Raw genomic sequence first — 16697 nt, forward strand, 5'->3', positions numbered from 1 at the left:
GGCCTGACAGGGTGGGGTGTGGTTTTTTTTTTTTTTTTTTTTTTTTTTTTAAACAAGGTCCTACTTTGTAGCATAGGCTATCCTGAAATCCAGGGTTCTCCTGCCTCTGCCTCCTGAGTGCTGAGATTATACGTATGTAACACCTTGCCTAGTGCTTTTGTGTGTGTGTGTGTGTGTGTGTGTGTGTGTGTGTGTGTGTAGTCAGGTGTTTCGGTCGGTCGGTCGGTTGGGGGACAGCCTTTGGTGTCAGTCCTTACTTTCTGTTTGAGACAGGATCTCTTTGTTGTTTTTCCATTGTGCATACCAGATTAGCTGGCCTGCAAGCTTCTGAGGTTTCTCTTGTCTCTGCCTCCTGTCTTCTTGTAGGAATACTGGGATTATAGACACTTAGGCTATGTGTCTAACATTTATGTGGATTCTGGGGATTTGAGCTCAGGCTTCCATGCTTGCATGGCAAGTACTTGTGCCCACTGAGCTCTCTCCCCAGCTTGTGTTCTTCAGTCTTAATGGAGTTCCTTAAGAGCTCCATGGTGGTTTTCTTGGATTAGTCAAGGATGCTTCCTGAGGCTGCCATGTCCTTGGGTCTGATCTGTTCTTAACAGGTAGAACAGAGTGTGGAAACTCTGTTCCCATGAGGAGACCAGAATGTAGACCAGTTTTTAAAAGATTCTCTTTGTTCCCATAAGTTTTTCTGTTAAAACAATGTTTTTCTTTTTGCCATAAAATTGGAGCAACAGTGGGTTAAAAAAATTATTTAATTTTGAGGGTGGGGTAGGGAAGTGTGGTGTGCCATAGTGTGTTCTCTAGGTCAGAGGACAACTTTCGGGAGTTGGTTCTCTCCTACCATGTGAGTTCAGGGGATCAACTCAGGTTATCAGCCTTGGTGCTAAGTATCTTTACCACTGAGTCATCTCACTGGTACCGGCAACAGTTTTCTTTTGTTTTGTTTTGTTTTTGTTTTTTGAGACAGGGTCTCACTATTTAGCCCTGGCTGGCCTGGAACTCACTATGGGACCAAGCTTCCTGAGAGCTGCCTGCATCTAACACCACCCCCCAAACTCCCCTGTCCCCTAGTGCTGGAATTAAAAGCATGAGCCACCATGACTAGCTAGTTTTCTTTGTTTTGTTTTTAATTATTTGTGTGTGTGTGTGTATGCAAGTGCCCTTGGAGGCCAGAAAGGGTATCGACTGTGGTAAGGTGCCCTAATGGGTGCTAGAAACCAAACTTGGATTCTTTGGAAGAACAGCAAGTTGTTGTAACCACTGAGCCATCTTGGTAGCCCTCTAGCAATAGTTTTTTATTCAGTAATTTCTTAGAAGATTTAATGTTTTCTAGGTATTGTCATAAAAGCAATAACAGAATAGCTTTTTATATTAAAGATGTTCATTATCATTATACTCTTTCGTCTAAAGTTCAAATTTGATATTTGTGCTAGGAATTACTGTCTTCCTATTAAAGAATTCACTGAGACATCAGCTCTTTAGTTGGAATAGCTTGTGAATGGCCATGTGATGAGTACAAGAGTTGGAAACTTGGTCTCCTGACTTCTAATCCAGAGATCCCTGGAGTGAAGCTTCAGGTTTTGCCTGCTCACTCAAGGAAGCCTTTTCACACTTGTCCCCTATCTTAATCTTGACCAAGAGCATTGATTGGGCTGGTTTTTCAATGCTGATAAATGTCACCAGCTACACTGGACACATGGGATATGGCAGGGATGGGCATGGGTCCCTCTGTCTCTCTTGATAACCAGAATTCTGCAGATTACTTCATGATGGTCTCACCTTATTTTTCTTTGTGCCTGGAGCTGCAGGGTCTGCCAGGGACATCTGCAACACCTTTCATTTCCCAGGTGAAGCTGTACTGGGCTGTCTCAAGCAGTAGCTGGCCTGGAAGTCAGGTATCCTCTGACTGCTTGCTGAGGACTTGCTGTCACTTCTGCTTCTCTTTGTTTTGTTAACAGGCAGTTTCATCTGGAGATGAGAAAGAAGGGTTGAAACACCCTGGACTGATACTGAAATATTCCACGTATAAGAACCTGGCTCAACTGGCAGCCCAACGAGAGGATCTGGAGACAGCCATGGAATTCTACTTGGAGGTATGGAGTTGGCAGTGTTCAGATCTTCCTGCTTTGAAAGCTCTTAGTTAAAAGGATAAGATATCATCTTGTTGACTGAAAAGAGTTTATAGTGGTGTGTCACCAGGATATTGAGCCTGAGGTCTCTACTCAGTGGGTGATAGCATTGAATATAGATAGGCCTGGTAAGCAGGATTAGAGCCTGGGGCAGGCTTTAGTGCAGAGACCTGCATGTGAATTCTTCTGCCATCCAGTACACCTGTGACTATAGGGGTGTTATTTAACCTGTTCACATCCCTAGGTGTATACCAATGTGATGGGAGTAATAAAAATAATAAAAAAGGATAGAGTTGGACATAGTGGTACATGTCTGTAATTTGAACAGTGGAGAAGTTGAGGCTGGAGGACTATAGCTGTGAAGCCAGTTGGGTTACATAGCAAGTTTGGGTCAAATTAAGCAAGTTGATACATGTTCAGTTATGCAGAACAGCCTGACACTGGCACTCAATGCCCGTCTAGTCATAATATTGCCATTATTTCTGTTAGCTTCTCTGTGGGTATTTCTAATGTACCAGATAGTGTGCTAATTGCTTTTCATGCATTCTTAGGCCACCTTGCAAGCAGGGTGAGCTTATCTTATCCTTAGTACATTATATCAACTGAGGTCTCTTCAAAGCATATAATCTTTCTAGAATCCTCTAAGATTCCTATATTTTCTTTTTATTCTACCCTCTTCATTTATTTTTCCTTTTTTAAAAAGATTTTTTTTTTTTTTTTTTTTTTTTTTTTTGGAGACAGGGTCTCCCTGTAGCCCCTGCTGGCCTGGAACTTGCTATATAGACCAGGCTGGCCTCTGCCCCCCAAGCACTGGCATTAAAGGCATGTGCCACCATGCCTAGCAAAAGATTTATTTTAGTTTTAATTATGTATATGTGTGTATGTCTATGTGTTGGGTATGTGCACATGAGGTGAAGGTGCTTTTGGGTGCCTCTGGCTTCCATTCCTCTTGGACTTGGAGTTACATGTGGTTGTGAGCCACTTGATGTGAGTACTTACTGAACTTATGTCCTCTGCAAGAGTAGCAAGAACTCTTAGCTATCTCTGAAGTTGCCTGTTTCTTTTTTTAGTGTGTGTATTTGGGGGTCGGGGGGGCATACATGCACACATACCTGTGGAGGCCAGAGGTTGACGCTGAGTCTCGGCCTCAGGAACACTGTCCATCTCCTTTGATATAGGGTCTCTTACTGGCCTGGAGCTCATCAGTTAGGCTGGACTGAGTGGTCAGTGAGTCGCAGGGGTTCAGCTGTCTTTGTCGCCCCAGCCCTAGGATTGCAAGCATGTACTACCATGTTTAGCTTTTTACATGGACTGTGAGGCTCAAACTCAGATCCTCATGTTTATATGCAAGCAAACACTTTACCAACTGAGCTATCTTCCCAGAGCCCTCTTTTTTCTTTTTTTTTTTACTACTTTACCTATTAAATATGTAGAAATAACAAATGCATATATTGACAGAGTATATTGAGAAAATGTTCTGCATAAAGTAAATTAGCCTATTGTAACTTTTTCCAGTGTATTCCAGGATAGTGTAGGGTAGGATAATCTTGAACGTTAATCCTCCTCCACCCTCCAAGTGTTGGAATTACAGGCATGGGCCACCATGTCAGGATTATTATGTAACTTTTTTATTTTTTGAGGATTTCATTATATAGCCCAGATTGGCCTTGAACTTACTATTCTCTTGTTTCAGCCTCCAGAGTGCTGGAATTACATGTGTGAGTGAGTCACCATGCCCTGTTCCATATAACTTTTTAATGTGCCATTTCTCTGGGACATGTTACTCCAGTAAAGTGAGCTGGCTTTATTAATTATAAGCAGTAATACCACTTTTGCAATTTACCCGAGAAGTTTGAATGGCTAGGTCAGTGCTCAGTGAGAAATCTAATCAAGTATATGTGTCCCCTCTGTTTATACTGCTTCTAGGCAGTGATGCTGGATTCCACAGATGTCAACCTCTGGTATAAAATTGGACATGTGGCTCTGAGGCTCATCCGGCTTCCCTTGGCTCGCCATGCTTTTGAGGAAGGACTTCGGTGTAATCCTGACCACTGGCCTTGCTTGGACAATCTCATCACTGTCTTGTACACCCTCAGTGATTACACAAGTAAGTTGAGACAGAGGAGAGAGGTTGGCTTAGATAAGCTGGTAGAACAGTTGACCTTGCTAGATTTTTCTGGCAAACTGTCAGGAAGAATGGAAATGTTTTTATGTACTTGCTGGATTCTGTTTTCTTTCTTCATTTGTCAGATACTTTGTAGTAATAAGTAATGTCTTCCAAGTGATTTCCCCCTTCATTTCCTTTGTGCATTGTCCTTTATTTTATTTTATTTTATTTTATTTATTTATTTTTTTATTTTTTGAAAGGATCTCCTTTGTAGCCTAGGGTAGTCTTGAACTTGAAATACTTGCCACATTGAATGGTTAAATGAGAGAAATTTATTTCTCATAGTTTTGGAGGCTGGAAAGTCTAAGATCAGGATGCTGACAAACTGGTGTCTGGTCTTGCTTCTTTGGTTTGTCGAGAACCATCTTCTTGCTGTATATTTACTTGATGGAGGTGGAGAGTGAGAGAGGAAGTAAACATACTTTGGTCTCTTCTTGTTCTTATAAGGACACCACTTTCATCATGGGGCTCTACATTCCTGACCCTGTTTAAACTTGATTACATCCCAGAGGCCCCATTTCCAAACATTATCATTATTAAGACTTCAAAATATGAATGTTAGAGAGACACATTCTGTTTTTAGCATTCCATGCTCTTCCAGAGTTCATGCCCTCCTTACTTACAAAATATGTTCATTCTATCTCAACAGCCCCCTCCAAATCAACTTGTCTCAGCATTAGCTCAAGTCCAGTGTCTCACCTAAGTATCTTAAGACTGTATATGTGATGCTCGAGGTATAATTCATCCTGAAGCAGAATTCCTCTCCACCTATGGCACTGTTAAGCGAAATAGTTTATGTGCTTCCAAAATGTAATAGTGGGACAGACATCAAATAGACATTCCTTTCCAAAAGGGAGAAATGGAAAAGAAGGAAGGAGCCTTGAGTTCCAGGTGAGCCCAAAACTTAATGAGGCAAATTCTAGTAGGTCTTTAGGATCAGGAATAATTGCCGTTGAGGGTCTATCCTCTAGGCCTACTGGATGGCAGTGTCACTTTCATAGGTGAATGAGGTAGCCTCACTTTTGACTTGGCAGGACTCTGCCCCTGAGATACTGTTCTGGGATATCCTGGCCCTTGCAAACTGGAGATGTGGCCTAGCCTTGTAAGTAACTTGCCCTTCTTGACTTCTGGGCCTGTGGTGAGAAATGGCACCTCTAATGTTTTTGGAATCCCCCCCCCCCTTTTTTTTTTTTTTTTTTTTTTTTTAAGTGTAGCAGATATTCACAACCTTTCTTCATTTCCTCCTGGTTTTTCTGTTCTCCTTAGTTCCATTCGGCAATGTTTCTGCTGGTAAATTCCATCTCTGTCTACTTAGCTGATTAAGTTTGCGATTAAATTTGATAATCTTATTATCAAATGATTAGTTATCTGCAAGCCTTTTTGAATAAACCCTTTCAGTTTTTGCAGTATAGGCAAGCTGAGAATTTTCCACATCTTTAAGTCCTAGATCCTCTTTGCTTAATAATTCTTTCTTTCATTCATACATATATTTCATTATACAGTTATTCTTTGGTATCCAGAAAGGATTAATTCTAGGATGTGTTCTCCTCAAAAAACCCAAAACTCACAGATGCTTTAGTTACTTGAGTTTTTGTTTGTTTGTTTTGTTTTGTTTTGATCTTTTTTAAGACAGGGTCTCCCTACAGCCCAGCTGGACTGGAACTCACTATGTAGACAGGGTAGACCCCTATCTCACAGAGCTCCACCTACCTCTGCCTCACTAGTGCTGGGACCATGCCTGGCAACTTTAGTTACTTGTATAAAATGGAATAGTATTTGCATATTACCTATGCACACTATGTCATATATGCAAATCATTTGGCTGAATATAATATAAATGCTAAGTGAGTAGTTATACCATATTGTTTAGGTATCACAAGAAAAATGTGTGTAGGCGTTTGCAACAGACACAGGGTTTGTTTTTTTTTCCAGTTATTCATTTTTTTATCCAGTTTATGATTGAATTTGCCCTCATAGAACCTGAGTATGTAACAGGAGGGCTGACTATAAGCAGTTAAGAAGAACCATGTTGTGCTTTTAACACTTGGCCTTAGGAAACTTCTAACCTAAACATCTAACTGTTGTTCTCATGTACTACCTCCCACAAAACAGTCTTCTAGGCAGCTTAGTCAAGTGCTTTGCTCCGTTTTAACTAGAATCACCTTTCTCTGTTGTCCAATAACATTCCTTATTTCCATCTGAGACACCAGCAGAATTGCCTTTAGTATCCAAAATTTAAAAATCAGGCATGACAGTGTACACTTAAAAGCTAAGCACTTGGGAGGCAGAGGTAGGAGAATCAGGAGGGAGTTCAAGGGCCTTCTCAGCTAATAGTGATTTAGAGGCCTGGGTTATATGAGACCCTTTCTCAAAAAGGCATCATCATCATCATCATAAATAAAGTTTAAAAATCTACCTCTGCCTCCTGTATGCTGAAATTCTAGATATGTCTCACCATGCTTAGCTAATGTCTTTATTTTCATTAATACGCTCTATGTTGCCTTCTATTTCTAGTAAGATGAAAGCTTCTGCATAGCTCTTCTTTCTGAGCCCTCACCAGAATCACCTTGAACGATTTCTTCATAATGTTGTTTTTTTTCTAGCGTATACCTCAAAAATTCCATCTTCTACCTATTACCTATTCTAAAGCACCTTGCACATTTGTTACAGTCACTCTTCATGTCTCAGTATCAATTTTTGTCTTAGTTCAAGCTGTTATAGAAAAATATGATATTTGGATTTGTCCTTATAGAACCTGAACATGTGACAGGAGGACTGACTATAAGTGGTTAACTAATAAGCTTAACTAATAGGCGTTTTTCATAATTCTAGAGACTTGAGAAGTCTTCATATTCTTAAAAAGATGGTATATGCTGAGAACCCTGAGGCATCGCTTGCCTTTCCCACCTCTCATTGTTGTTCTCCACTTTTTAAACCTTGATTGAGGCAAGACATGCACATGGTAAAATATACAAATCCGAGGTATATGGGAAACATGAAGATGTCAAACATTTGCTGCTGCCCAGAAGGCAGGCTATACAAATCCTTTTCTACTCATTACTGCTCCTAAGGAGCTGTGATCTTTTTTTACTGTTACACTAGAGATCAGCTTTGCCTGCCATTGAACCTCCTTAAGGTGGAGTGGGAAGGCTTGCACTTCTCATCCTGGCTCTCTGCTTGTTCTGTGGGTTCCTCCATGCAGAGCATAGTCATCACTAGTCTTTTTAATTATTTTGTAGTAGGTTATATATATCTGCACAGTTAACCATTCTGTACAGGGACATTTAAGGTGTTCTTCCCCAGATTGGGGCTCTTATGCATAATGTTGCTGTGAATGTTCTTGTATGCATTCTTTGGTTGGTTATGTCATTGTTCTCTAGGCTGTCGCAATTTTCACTTCCACTGGCAGAATTTAACTTCTGCAGGGCAACATTTTGATTCTAGTAGTTTCTTCTTTTAGTTTTTGTTTTAGTTTCTTTTTCTTGTTCCTTCCACAATTTGTGTACCCTTCTGTAACATCCAATTCTTTCCCAGCCAGCTGGTTTAACTTTTTGTACTATTCTCTCACGGAAAGAAAAGTTATTCTTGGTAAACATAAAATTCTTGTAGGAAAAATGGGAGTGAGAAATTGTATAGAGATTGTTTTGAGAAACAGTACCAATCAGATTTATATGCATACACAGAAAGAGATTTATTATAAGGAATTGATGCATGCATTTATGGAGGTTGACAATCCCAAGGTCTATAGGATAAATGGGAGAGCTAGAGACCCAGGAGAGCAATGGTATAGTTTCGGTCCAAGTCTAAAGACCTGAGAGCCAGGAAAATGGAAGGCATGATCCTAGTCTGTAGGTTAGATGGCCCTGAAGGAGTTGGTAGTTTGGTTCTAATGAGAAGACAAGGAAAAGCCAGTATCTTCATTTGAAGATAGGCAGGAAAGTTTTCTTATTCAGGAGAGAGTTTCTGTTCTTGTTTGACCTTCAGCTAGTGTACTAGGCCCACCCACATTAGGGAGGGCAGTCCATATTCCACCATTGATTTAAATTTTCTCATATAAAAACATGCTCATAGAAAAACCAAAAATGTTCTTTTAAGATTTGGATTCCCAGGGCTGGAGAGGTGGCTCAGTAGCTCAGAACACTGGCTGCTCTTGCAGAGGGTCCAGTTTCAGTTCCCAGCACCCACATGGCAGTTAACAACCATCTATAACTCTAGTTTCAAGGAATCTGACACCCTCTTATGGCCTCCATAGGTATTGCATGCACAGGTGTGCTTCCATACATGCAGACAAAACACTCATATACATAAAAAATAAAAACCACTGGGGGGGGGTGCATGCCTTTAATCCCAGCACTGGGGAGGCAGAGGCAGGCAGATCTCTGTGAGTTCAAGGCCATAGCAAGTTCCAGGCCATTTGGGGCTACAGGGAGACCATGTCTCCAAAAAGACCAAAAACTTAAAAAAAAGTAAAAACCAATCAATCAAAAAAAAAAAAAAAAAAAAAGAGTATTTAAAAAAAGAATTTGGACCCCTTGTGGTGTAATCAAATTGATACATAAAGTTAATCATCACAGAAACCAAACTGACAAGTTTAGCTCTGATAAATTTTACATTCATTTTAACAAAGAAGTTAAAGCAGTGTGTTAAATTGATGCTGAGTAGGTATGGTGTTGGGCTGACCTCCTCTTGTTCCTTTGAGCTTTCTCAGGCCTTCCCTCTGTGGAATGGTGAGCATAGTACAGCTGGTGAACTTAGCTACTAGAGCTAGTATGCCTGCTGAGAACTAGTGTCATCCAGATTCTCCAGGTGTCCCTGGATTTCTCTCTGGAAGTTGCTGGTGGACACCATTTTCAGGTCCTACTGTGGTGCCAGAGGAGCTATGCATGTCCCTTTTTTTTGACCTGAGATGGGTACCTTTGGACTGTCTGTTGAGCAGCTCAGTCTGTAGCATATTGGACAGTGTTGGAGCCATACAGATCTTTCTCTGTTTGCAGGTTGCATAGCCTTTGTGTGCCTTCAGATGGGTCCCCCCATTGAACATTGTCATTGGGTTCCTATCTCCTGAAGTGGGCCCCCAGAAGTATGTCACTTCCTTCACCCAAGGCCTCCATGCTCAGATCTCTTCTTTTGCTCTGGCTTTCCTCCCTGTTTTGCTCCTAAGTTCCAGTTCCTTTTTCTGGTTATTCTCCCCATATTCAAATTGAGAAGGTGTAGTGGGGCACAGTGGTAGTCCCAGTGCCCAGGAAGAGTGGAGCTGGTGCACATCTGCACAATACTGGAAAGACCTGGCCAGAGGCTGTTGGCATCTATAAGTGCTAAAGGCTTTCATAATTCACTTCATAGTTGTTCTTCCTGAGTTTGTGCCATCATGCGTTTCTCTGTGCATTAATTTGCCTATTCTCTCTATTCCTGGATGAGCCATAGTTGGCAATTTGCTGTATCAATGACTTGAGAGGCTCTTTATTATCTTAACATGAATGATGCACATGTCTTAAATTGTAGGGAATACCTTTATAAATGGATTTTTTGTTCTTGAGAGAGGGTCTCCTTGTAGCCCCAGCTAGCCTAGAACTCACTACATAGACCAGGTTGTTCTGGATCTCACAGAGATCCTCCTGCCTCTGCCTCCCAAGTGTCACGATTAAAGGCATATGCTGCTATTCCTGGCTATAAACAGTTTATTCATTCATTCGTTTATTCATTCATTCATTCATTCATTCATGGTCTTTTTAAACAGGGTCTCCCTGTAGCCCCAACTGGCCTGAAACTTAGTATATAGACCAGGCTGGCCTTGAACTCACAAAGATCTGCCTGCCTCTACCTCCTGAGTGCTGAGATTAAAGGCATGCTCCACTATGCCCAGCATAAAGAGTTGTTTTTTTGTTTTTGTTTTGGTTTTTTGTCTTTTTGAGACAGGGTCTCTCTGTAGCCCTAGCTGGCCTAGAACTCACTATGTAGAATAGGCTGGTCTTGAACTCCCAGAGATTCGCCTGCCTCTGCTTCCTGAGTGCTGGGATTAAAGGGAGCCTCAATTGGGGAATTGCCTTCATTGGACTGGTCTGTGGCCAAGTCCATGGGGCACCTTCTTGATTATTGAGTGATGTGGGAGGGCCCAACCCACTGTGGGTGGTGCCATCCCTGGGCACGTGGGTCTGTGTTGCATAAGAGAGCAGGCTGAGCAGAGGCCAGGGGAGCAAGCTGGTAAGCAGCATTCCTCCATGGCCTGTGCTCTAGCTCCTGCCTCCAGGTTCCTGCCCTGAGTTCCTACCTTGGGCTCCCTGATGAACTGTGACCCGGGAGATGTAAGCTAAATAAACCCTTTCCTCCCTAAGTTGGCATTGGTCAGAGTGTTTTGTCACAGCAATGAAGAAACAAACTAAGACAGCCACTGTGCCCAGCTAAGGAGAAAAATGAGAAAATTTAGGTAAGCAAAAATAAACCAGTGTTGTGTGTACAAGTGGAGTCATTATGCGACCTGCTTTGTCCTCTTCTTCCCAGAGCTATTATTGTAGCCTTCTGTCTGGTCAGTAAGAACATTTCTTGATTAATATGCAGTGGGCTGATTGGCCAGTGTTTGGCTGATCCAGTCAGTATGTGGATTTGGTAAACTTTACTTACTATGCCTCTCTGGTAGGACAGAATAGTTGCCAAATATTTTGAAGACTGCTTTCAAATTAGCCAGTAGCTTATCACTATGAGCCCTGTAAATTTTTTGCAGCATTTCTTAGATGTGAAATCTCTGGGTCAAGTTTGTCCAGAAAAGTCAGTCTGTTTCATGCTGGCACTGGTTAGGTTTGTTCACCTTGCAGCCAGTGTCCCATCCCTTCTGGGCATTACAGAAGTCTTTCTGATTGGATTGGTTAAGATACCATCTCATTATTATTACTGTGCATTTCTTTGATTCCAGAGTGGGAACATTTTCCTGGTGTTAACTGGCAAGGCTAAGGCTTTGACTGCAGTCTCAAGTCCTAACTGCTTTCTTCCCTGCTAGCATGTCTGTACTTCATCTGCAAAGCACTGGAGAAGGATTGCCGATATAGCAAAGGTCTGGTCCTCAAGGAGAAGATCTTTGAAGAGCAGCCTTGTCTCCGGAAGGACTCACTCCGAATGTTCCTCAAGTGGTAAGGCCTGCACCCCATCTCCTTGTGTGACTGGTGAATATCAGGAGCACATGTTGTTCTCTATGTCCTGACCACCCTGAGGCTGGAGCTCCTGCACTCCAGGGCTTCATCATCTGTATGATTCTCATCAACTGAACTTACTTTGATCTACCTGTTTTTCTTTTCTTTCTCTTTTTTGTTGGGGTTAGGTTCTGTGTATTGAATCCAGGACTGTAACCCCTGCCAAGTTTTGTCATCAGTACTACCCAAGTTCAGTATCCCAAACATGCCTCTGATTTTGTGCCATTCCTGCCTTGCCTCCAGAACAAAACTCACTCCTAGCGCTATCACCCAAGAGGTCCTTTGCAGCCTGGTCCTCTGGTTCTCTCTCCTTACCTCCTGTTTTTTCCTCGCAGGCTCCTTTTGTTAGAGCTGCTTTAGATCCTGGCACATTCCTACCTGGCCCTTTTGTGACCATCCTGTCTCCTCAACCTGACTGACTGCACTAACACTCCCCTGCCATGTCCCCACATCTCTGACTGTCTTGCCATGGTCCTCCTTCACATTCCATTTCTCAGATAGGGCCTCTGCACTTTCTGAGCTCTGGATGTCCATCTCCCAATCTCTCAACCCAGCCAACTCCTCTTGCCCTCCGGTGTTCTCTTGGCCCCTGGAACTTACCTGTTGGGGATTAGTGGCTATTTAACTAAGGGTTTATTCCCCATGATCTTATCTCTGTGTTCACAACTAATGCTCCTGGGGATATAGTTGACAGAGATAGTTAAGTCCCTGAGTGGGTATGTGGGATAGTCCTGCTGGAGGCATTAGGACAATCTGGGCAGAAGGGCAGGTGTTATGTCATCGCGGTTAGAGTGTGGCTATAGGAGGAAACCCAAGGCCTAACTCCCCTTTCTGCATTTGGGAGCTACCGTTAATTTTGGTGAACTTGATTTGTCTAATGACTTTTTGTTGGGATGGGCAAGATACAGTTTTATTTTCTATGACTTTTCAGACATGAAAGTGATATTGTTAATACATAGGAAAACTCTTGCTCTCCCCAATTGTAAATTGTGGAGGGAACAAAGGACTTTGGTCATTTCCAGTGTATGTGGGTGTTAAGAATGCTGATTACCACCCATTTGAGCTCAGGCTCAAGTGGTAATTTATGTTCAGGAAGAATCAGTTGTCAATTAGAGGGTATTAACTTAAATGTATCTCTGCCTCTAAAATTTCAGCCTTGGCTCTAGCTTTAATATTGTAATTTCTCTTTTATCTTACACACTTTTAGTGACATGTCTATTCATGATGTGTCAGTGAGTGCAACTGAGACACAGGCCATCATAGATGAGGCTCTGGGGCTGCGAAAGAAGAGGCAAGCATTGATTGTACGAGAGAAGGAGCCAGACCTGAAACTAGTGCAGCCTATTCCTTTCTTCACGTGAGTGATCAAGTGCCTCTGGGAATGCTGGGCTGGCTGCTGAGACCCTGCCCTACACAGGAAGGAGAACCTCCAGACCAGACCTGGGGCTGGTGGCATGCACAGTTGCCAGGGGCTGGAGGTGTGCCACTACTTGTAGACTAGTAAAAAGTAGCTCCGCTGCTTCAAGCACCCCCAGTCCGAGTTGCTCCTGGCTCTTACCATTACTCACCAGGAATGGTCCCATAAGTTTCCTTTCAGCCTTCCCTACTGAGAGGGAAAAGAACACTAGCATTTGGCAAGCACTAGCCAGGAAGGAACCTGGAACCCTAGAGCTGGGCCCAGGTGTGGGCTTCCCAGGTTATACTTCCCTGGATGTCAAATCTTTGCTTTCCCCAAGGCCAGGTAAGGTGCCCTGTAAGACAGGCCACAGCATAGCCCTTGTGAACCCTGTAATGTGTAAGAAACCCTCTTCTTTCTGGAAAGGCAAGCTGGTGTTTGTGGCCCACCGGAGTTAGAGTAGTTTATACCTTAATAATCTTTGACATTTAATTTCTGCTTTAGAAATTTGGGTATTATGGGTGTGTTGGCTTCATGCCTGAAATCCCAGAATTTGGGAGGCTGAAGCAGATACATCTCTGTGATTTCAAGGCCAGACTGGTCTACATAGTGAGTTCCAGGACAGCTGGATGCCTCATTACATATTGAGGCATCTCAAACAAACACACAGAGATTCTGTCATTAAATCTTTACTCTTAAAACTTAGTATACCTGGCTTTGGTGTTTTAATCCATCTTCTCTTCCCCTAAACAAGCACCTTAGACTCATTGCCACACAGTGGCATAGAGTTCCTTTCCTAGATCAGACATGCCTGGATCCATTCAGTGCAGTCCTGATACTGGTAGTTGGATGACTCTAGGGACATGCTATTCCTTAAAAACTGGGAGAGGCATCCCTCTCTTGTGGGGGGTACCATAATGAAATGGAACATTCAGGGCTTCTGCTGGGGTGAAGCACAGGAGGATACCAGATCACGGCTCCTGCTTGAGCTTGGGCTGCTCTACCTTCACAAGTGTTGGGTTCAAGATTTTGTCACTTATGAAAATGATAAAATGCTGACTACGTTCACCAGCTTCTGTTGAAGTCACAGCTCTGGGAACAACTGCTGAATCTTCATAGGCCAGTTGGCCTTTGTGACTGGGTGCTGACTGGATATGATGGTTCTTTTTTTTGTAGGTGGAAATGCCTTGGAGAGAGCTTGTTGGCCATGTACAACCACCTCACCACCTGTGAGCCCCCAAGACCTAGCCTTGGCAAGAGGATTGACCTGTCAGACTACCAGGACCCCAGCCAACTACTAGCACCCTCTGTAGTGGTGACCCCTGTCAGCATGATCCAGCCAAGTCCTGTCAGTACCAACCCAGCTGTTGCTGTGGCTGAACCTGTGGTCTCCTACACATCTGTGGCCACAGCCAGCTTCCCATTGCACAGTCCTGGCCTGTTGGATACAGGCACTCCTGTGGGTGAGCAGGCCTGTGGAATCATCTTCTTGAGAACAGTGTTTGTTGAGCCCAGTAGGTGGACTTGCCATCTCCAAGGAGATGAATTATGCTAGTCCTTGTGGCCTGAGTGAAAATGGGAGCTTCAGCCTTGAAAGGAAACTGAGCAGCCTGGCCTCAGTGCTAGGCTCTGATGCTCAGGGGATGAGGGATCTGGATATAGCTCCTTGCTACTTGGCAGCCCCCTTCTCAGATGTCAAGTTGCATAAAAATTCCTCTTCCACCTTGTGATGTAACCCTTGGAAGGTCCTTGCCACCAGTCCCACTTTTCTGCTGGATGCATGCATTCTAAGTTCCTCAACCTTAGAAAACAGTAAAGTTATCACCATGCGTGGTAGTACATTTTTTTACTGTTTTGTTGATTTTTTTTTTTTTTTATTACTCCTGAAGTTTTACTAAGTTTTTGAGGAAAGCTCTCATGCATTTTCTCAATTTCACTATCACTGTGTAAAAGAATTTTGTGGCAGTTAGAGAAGTTTCTGAATGAGTATGGGTGTGGTGGTTTCTTTTTCCTCAATTATCTCCAGATAGTTCAGTTCTTCTGCTCTCTTCATGTCATTGGGTATTTGGTGGGTCCTGCTGAGGTCAGTGCCACTCACTCTGCCTATCCCAGGGACATCAACAAAGGCCCCAGAGGCCCCTGCAGCTGATCAGTGTTGAAAGTAGGAATGTTTTGAGCACTGACTTGTGGGTCTTTTCAGCTTGAGAAGGTTGTGAGATTTATAGTACTTTAAATTCGTTTCACTTAGGACTTTGCCGTTGAAGAAGAGCGATTTCATGACTGTTAAAGAAGAGTTCATGCTGGCATTCCAAACGGGACTGCCGTTTCTGTGGTTCTTTGTTTTCCTCTGCTGCCATTGTATAAAATTTTAATTTGCATTCTTTGTGAAGGTGATATTTCTGGGGGAGATAAATCTAAGAAAGGGGTAAAACGGAAGAAGATTTTAGAAGAGAGTGGAGAGACAGCAAAACGGAGGTCTGCCCGTGTCCGAAACACTAAGTGCAAAAAAGAAGAGAAAGTAGACTTCCAGGAGCTTCTGGTGAAATTCCTGCCATCCAGGTATTGTGCAGTTGTGTTGTTTTGTTGTGTTTTTCTGAGTTGCAAAAGAAGCAAGTGCTCAAGAGGCCATTCCACCCCTCCACCTGCCAGTAACATTTTTCATTTCATCATCACCTCCTCAGGGTGCCTCCCTGTTTCCTTTTAACATTTGTGTGACCCCTGTCAGCATGATCCAGCCAAGTCCTGTCAGTCCAACCCAGCTGTTGCTGTGGCTGAACCTGTGGTCTCCTACACATCTGTGGCCACAGCCAGCTTCCCATTGCACAGTAGACTGGCATTGGGGTTTTTCTTACCTTTTTTTACCTTTCAGCTGTGGCTGTTTTTTTTTTTTATTGGGGATCAGGTGCTTTCTGAGCTCTTATAAGATGCTTGGCTAGGGAGGTAGAGGAGCATAGTCATGAAACCCACATGTTCTTTGGGGCTTTGGGGCTGCTACACAGTCCCATTTAAACCTACTCAAGCCCCATAGAAGGAAGCTTCCTGTCTGCTTTTAGTGAGCTTATGCTTACCTGCCTGACTTTTTTTTTTTTAATATAAAAAATCACTATAGTATAATGAACTCACAAAAACATTATTTGGCTAGATTACCATAGCAACACAAGCAAACACTTGCTCAGTCCCAAGCTCTGTGCACCCCAGTGAGCTTCTCTACAGTCAGCTTAGCCATTCTCAAGCCGTTGAGCTTTACTTAGGGTTTCGTACTTTTCCACACTATTACATTTTTATGTGCTTACCACAGAAAAGAAAAACCAGTACAGAGTCAAAATTAGAAAACAACTAATTTATATCCTCCTTCATGATTCATGTGGCTTTAACTAGCACTCTTTCATATCACACAGTATTAACCTTTCTTGTTCTCCTTTCTAAATGTTATACTATACCTACACATACTTTTTTTTTTTTTTAAATATATATACATGTATACGTTATAGGCTAAGATCTGCATATGAGGGAGTACATGGGATCTCTTCTTTCTGGGATTGGGTGACTACATATTATGTAATCTAACTCCATTTTCCTGCATATTTTGTGATTTCATTTTTCTTTAGAGCTGAATAATATTCCATTTTATATATGTACTAGATTTCCATTATCTATTCATCTATGATGGTTATCTAGGTTAGTTCCATTTCCTTGCTATACTAAATAGAGAAGCAATAAACCTGGGTGTGCAAATATTTCTATGATAGGATATGGAGTTTTCTGGTTATATGCCCAGGAGTGAAATAGATGAGTCATATGGTAGTTCTATTTTTAACTTT

The 16697-nt window shown here is 42.5% G+C and overlaps 1 protein-coding gene across 1 annotated transcript in view; it reads left to right on the forward strand.

The window, feature by feature from the left end:
• Cabin1 (calcineurin binding protein 1) overlaps window positions 1-16697 on the forward strand; it is a 166664-nt gene that overhangs the window by 16071 nt on the left and 133896 nt on the right. Inside the window, exons 5-10 of the mRNA XM_029565813.1 lie at window positions 1962-2096; window positions 4059-4239; window positions 11291-11420; window positions 12688-12837; window positions 14053-14339; window positions 15267-15435. Of these exons, the coding sequence (XP_029421673.1) occupies window positions 1962-2096; window positions 4059-4239; window positions 11291-11420; window positions 12688-12837; window positions 14053-14339; window positions 15267-15435 (1052 nt within the window). The remainder of the gene's footprint in view (window positions 1-1961; window positions 2097-4058; window positions 4240-11290; window positions 11421-12687; window positions 12838-14052; window positions 14340-15266; window positions 15436-16697) is intronic.

The sequence above is a fragment of the Nannospalax galili genome, unplaced genomic scaffold (assembly GCF_000622305.1).
Source record: "Nannospalax galili isolate Female #2095 unplaced genomic scaffold, S.galili_v1.0 scaffold1359, whole genome shotgun sequence".
NCBI lineage: Eukaryota > Metazoa > Chordata > Mammalia > Rodentia > Spalacidae > Nannospalax > Nannospalax galili.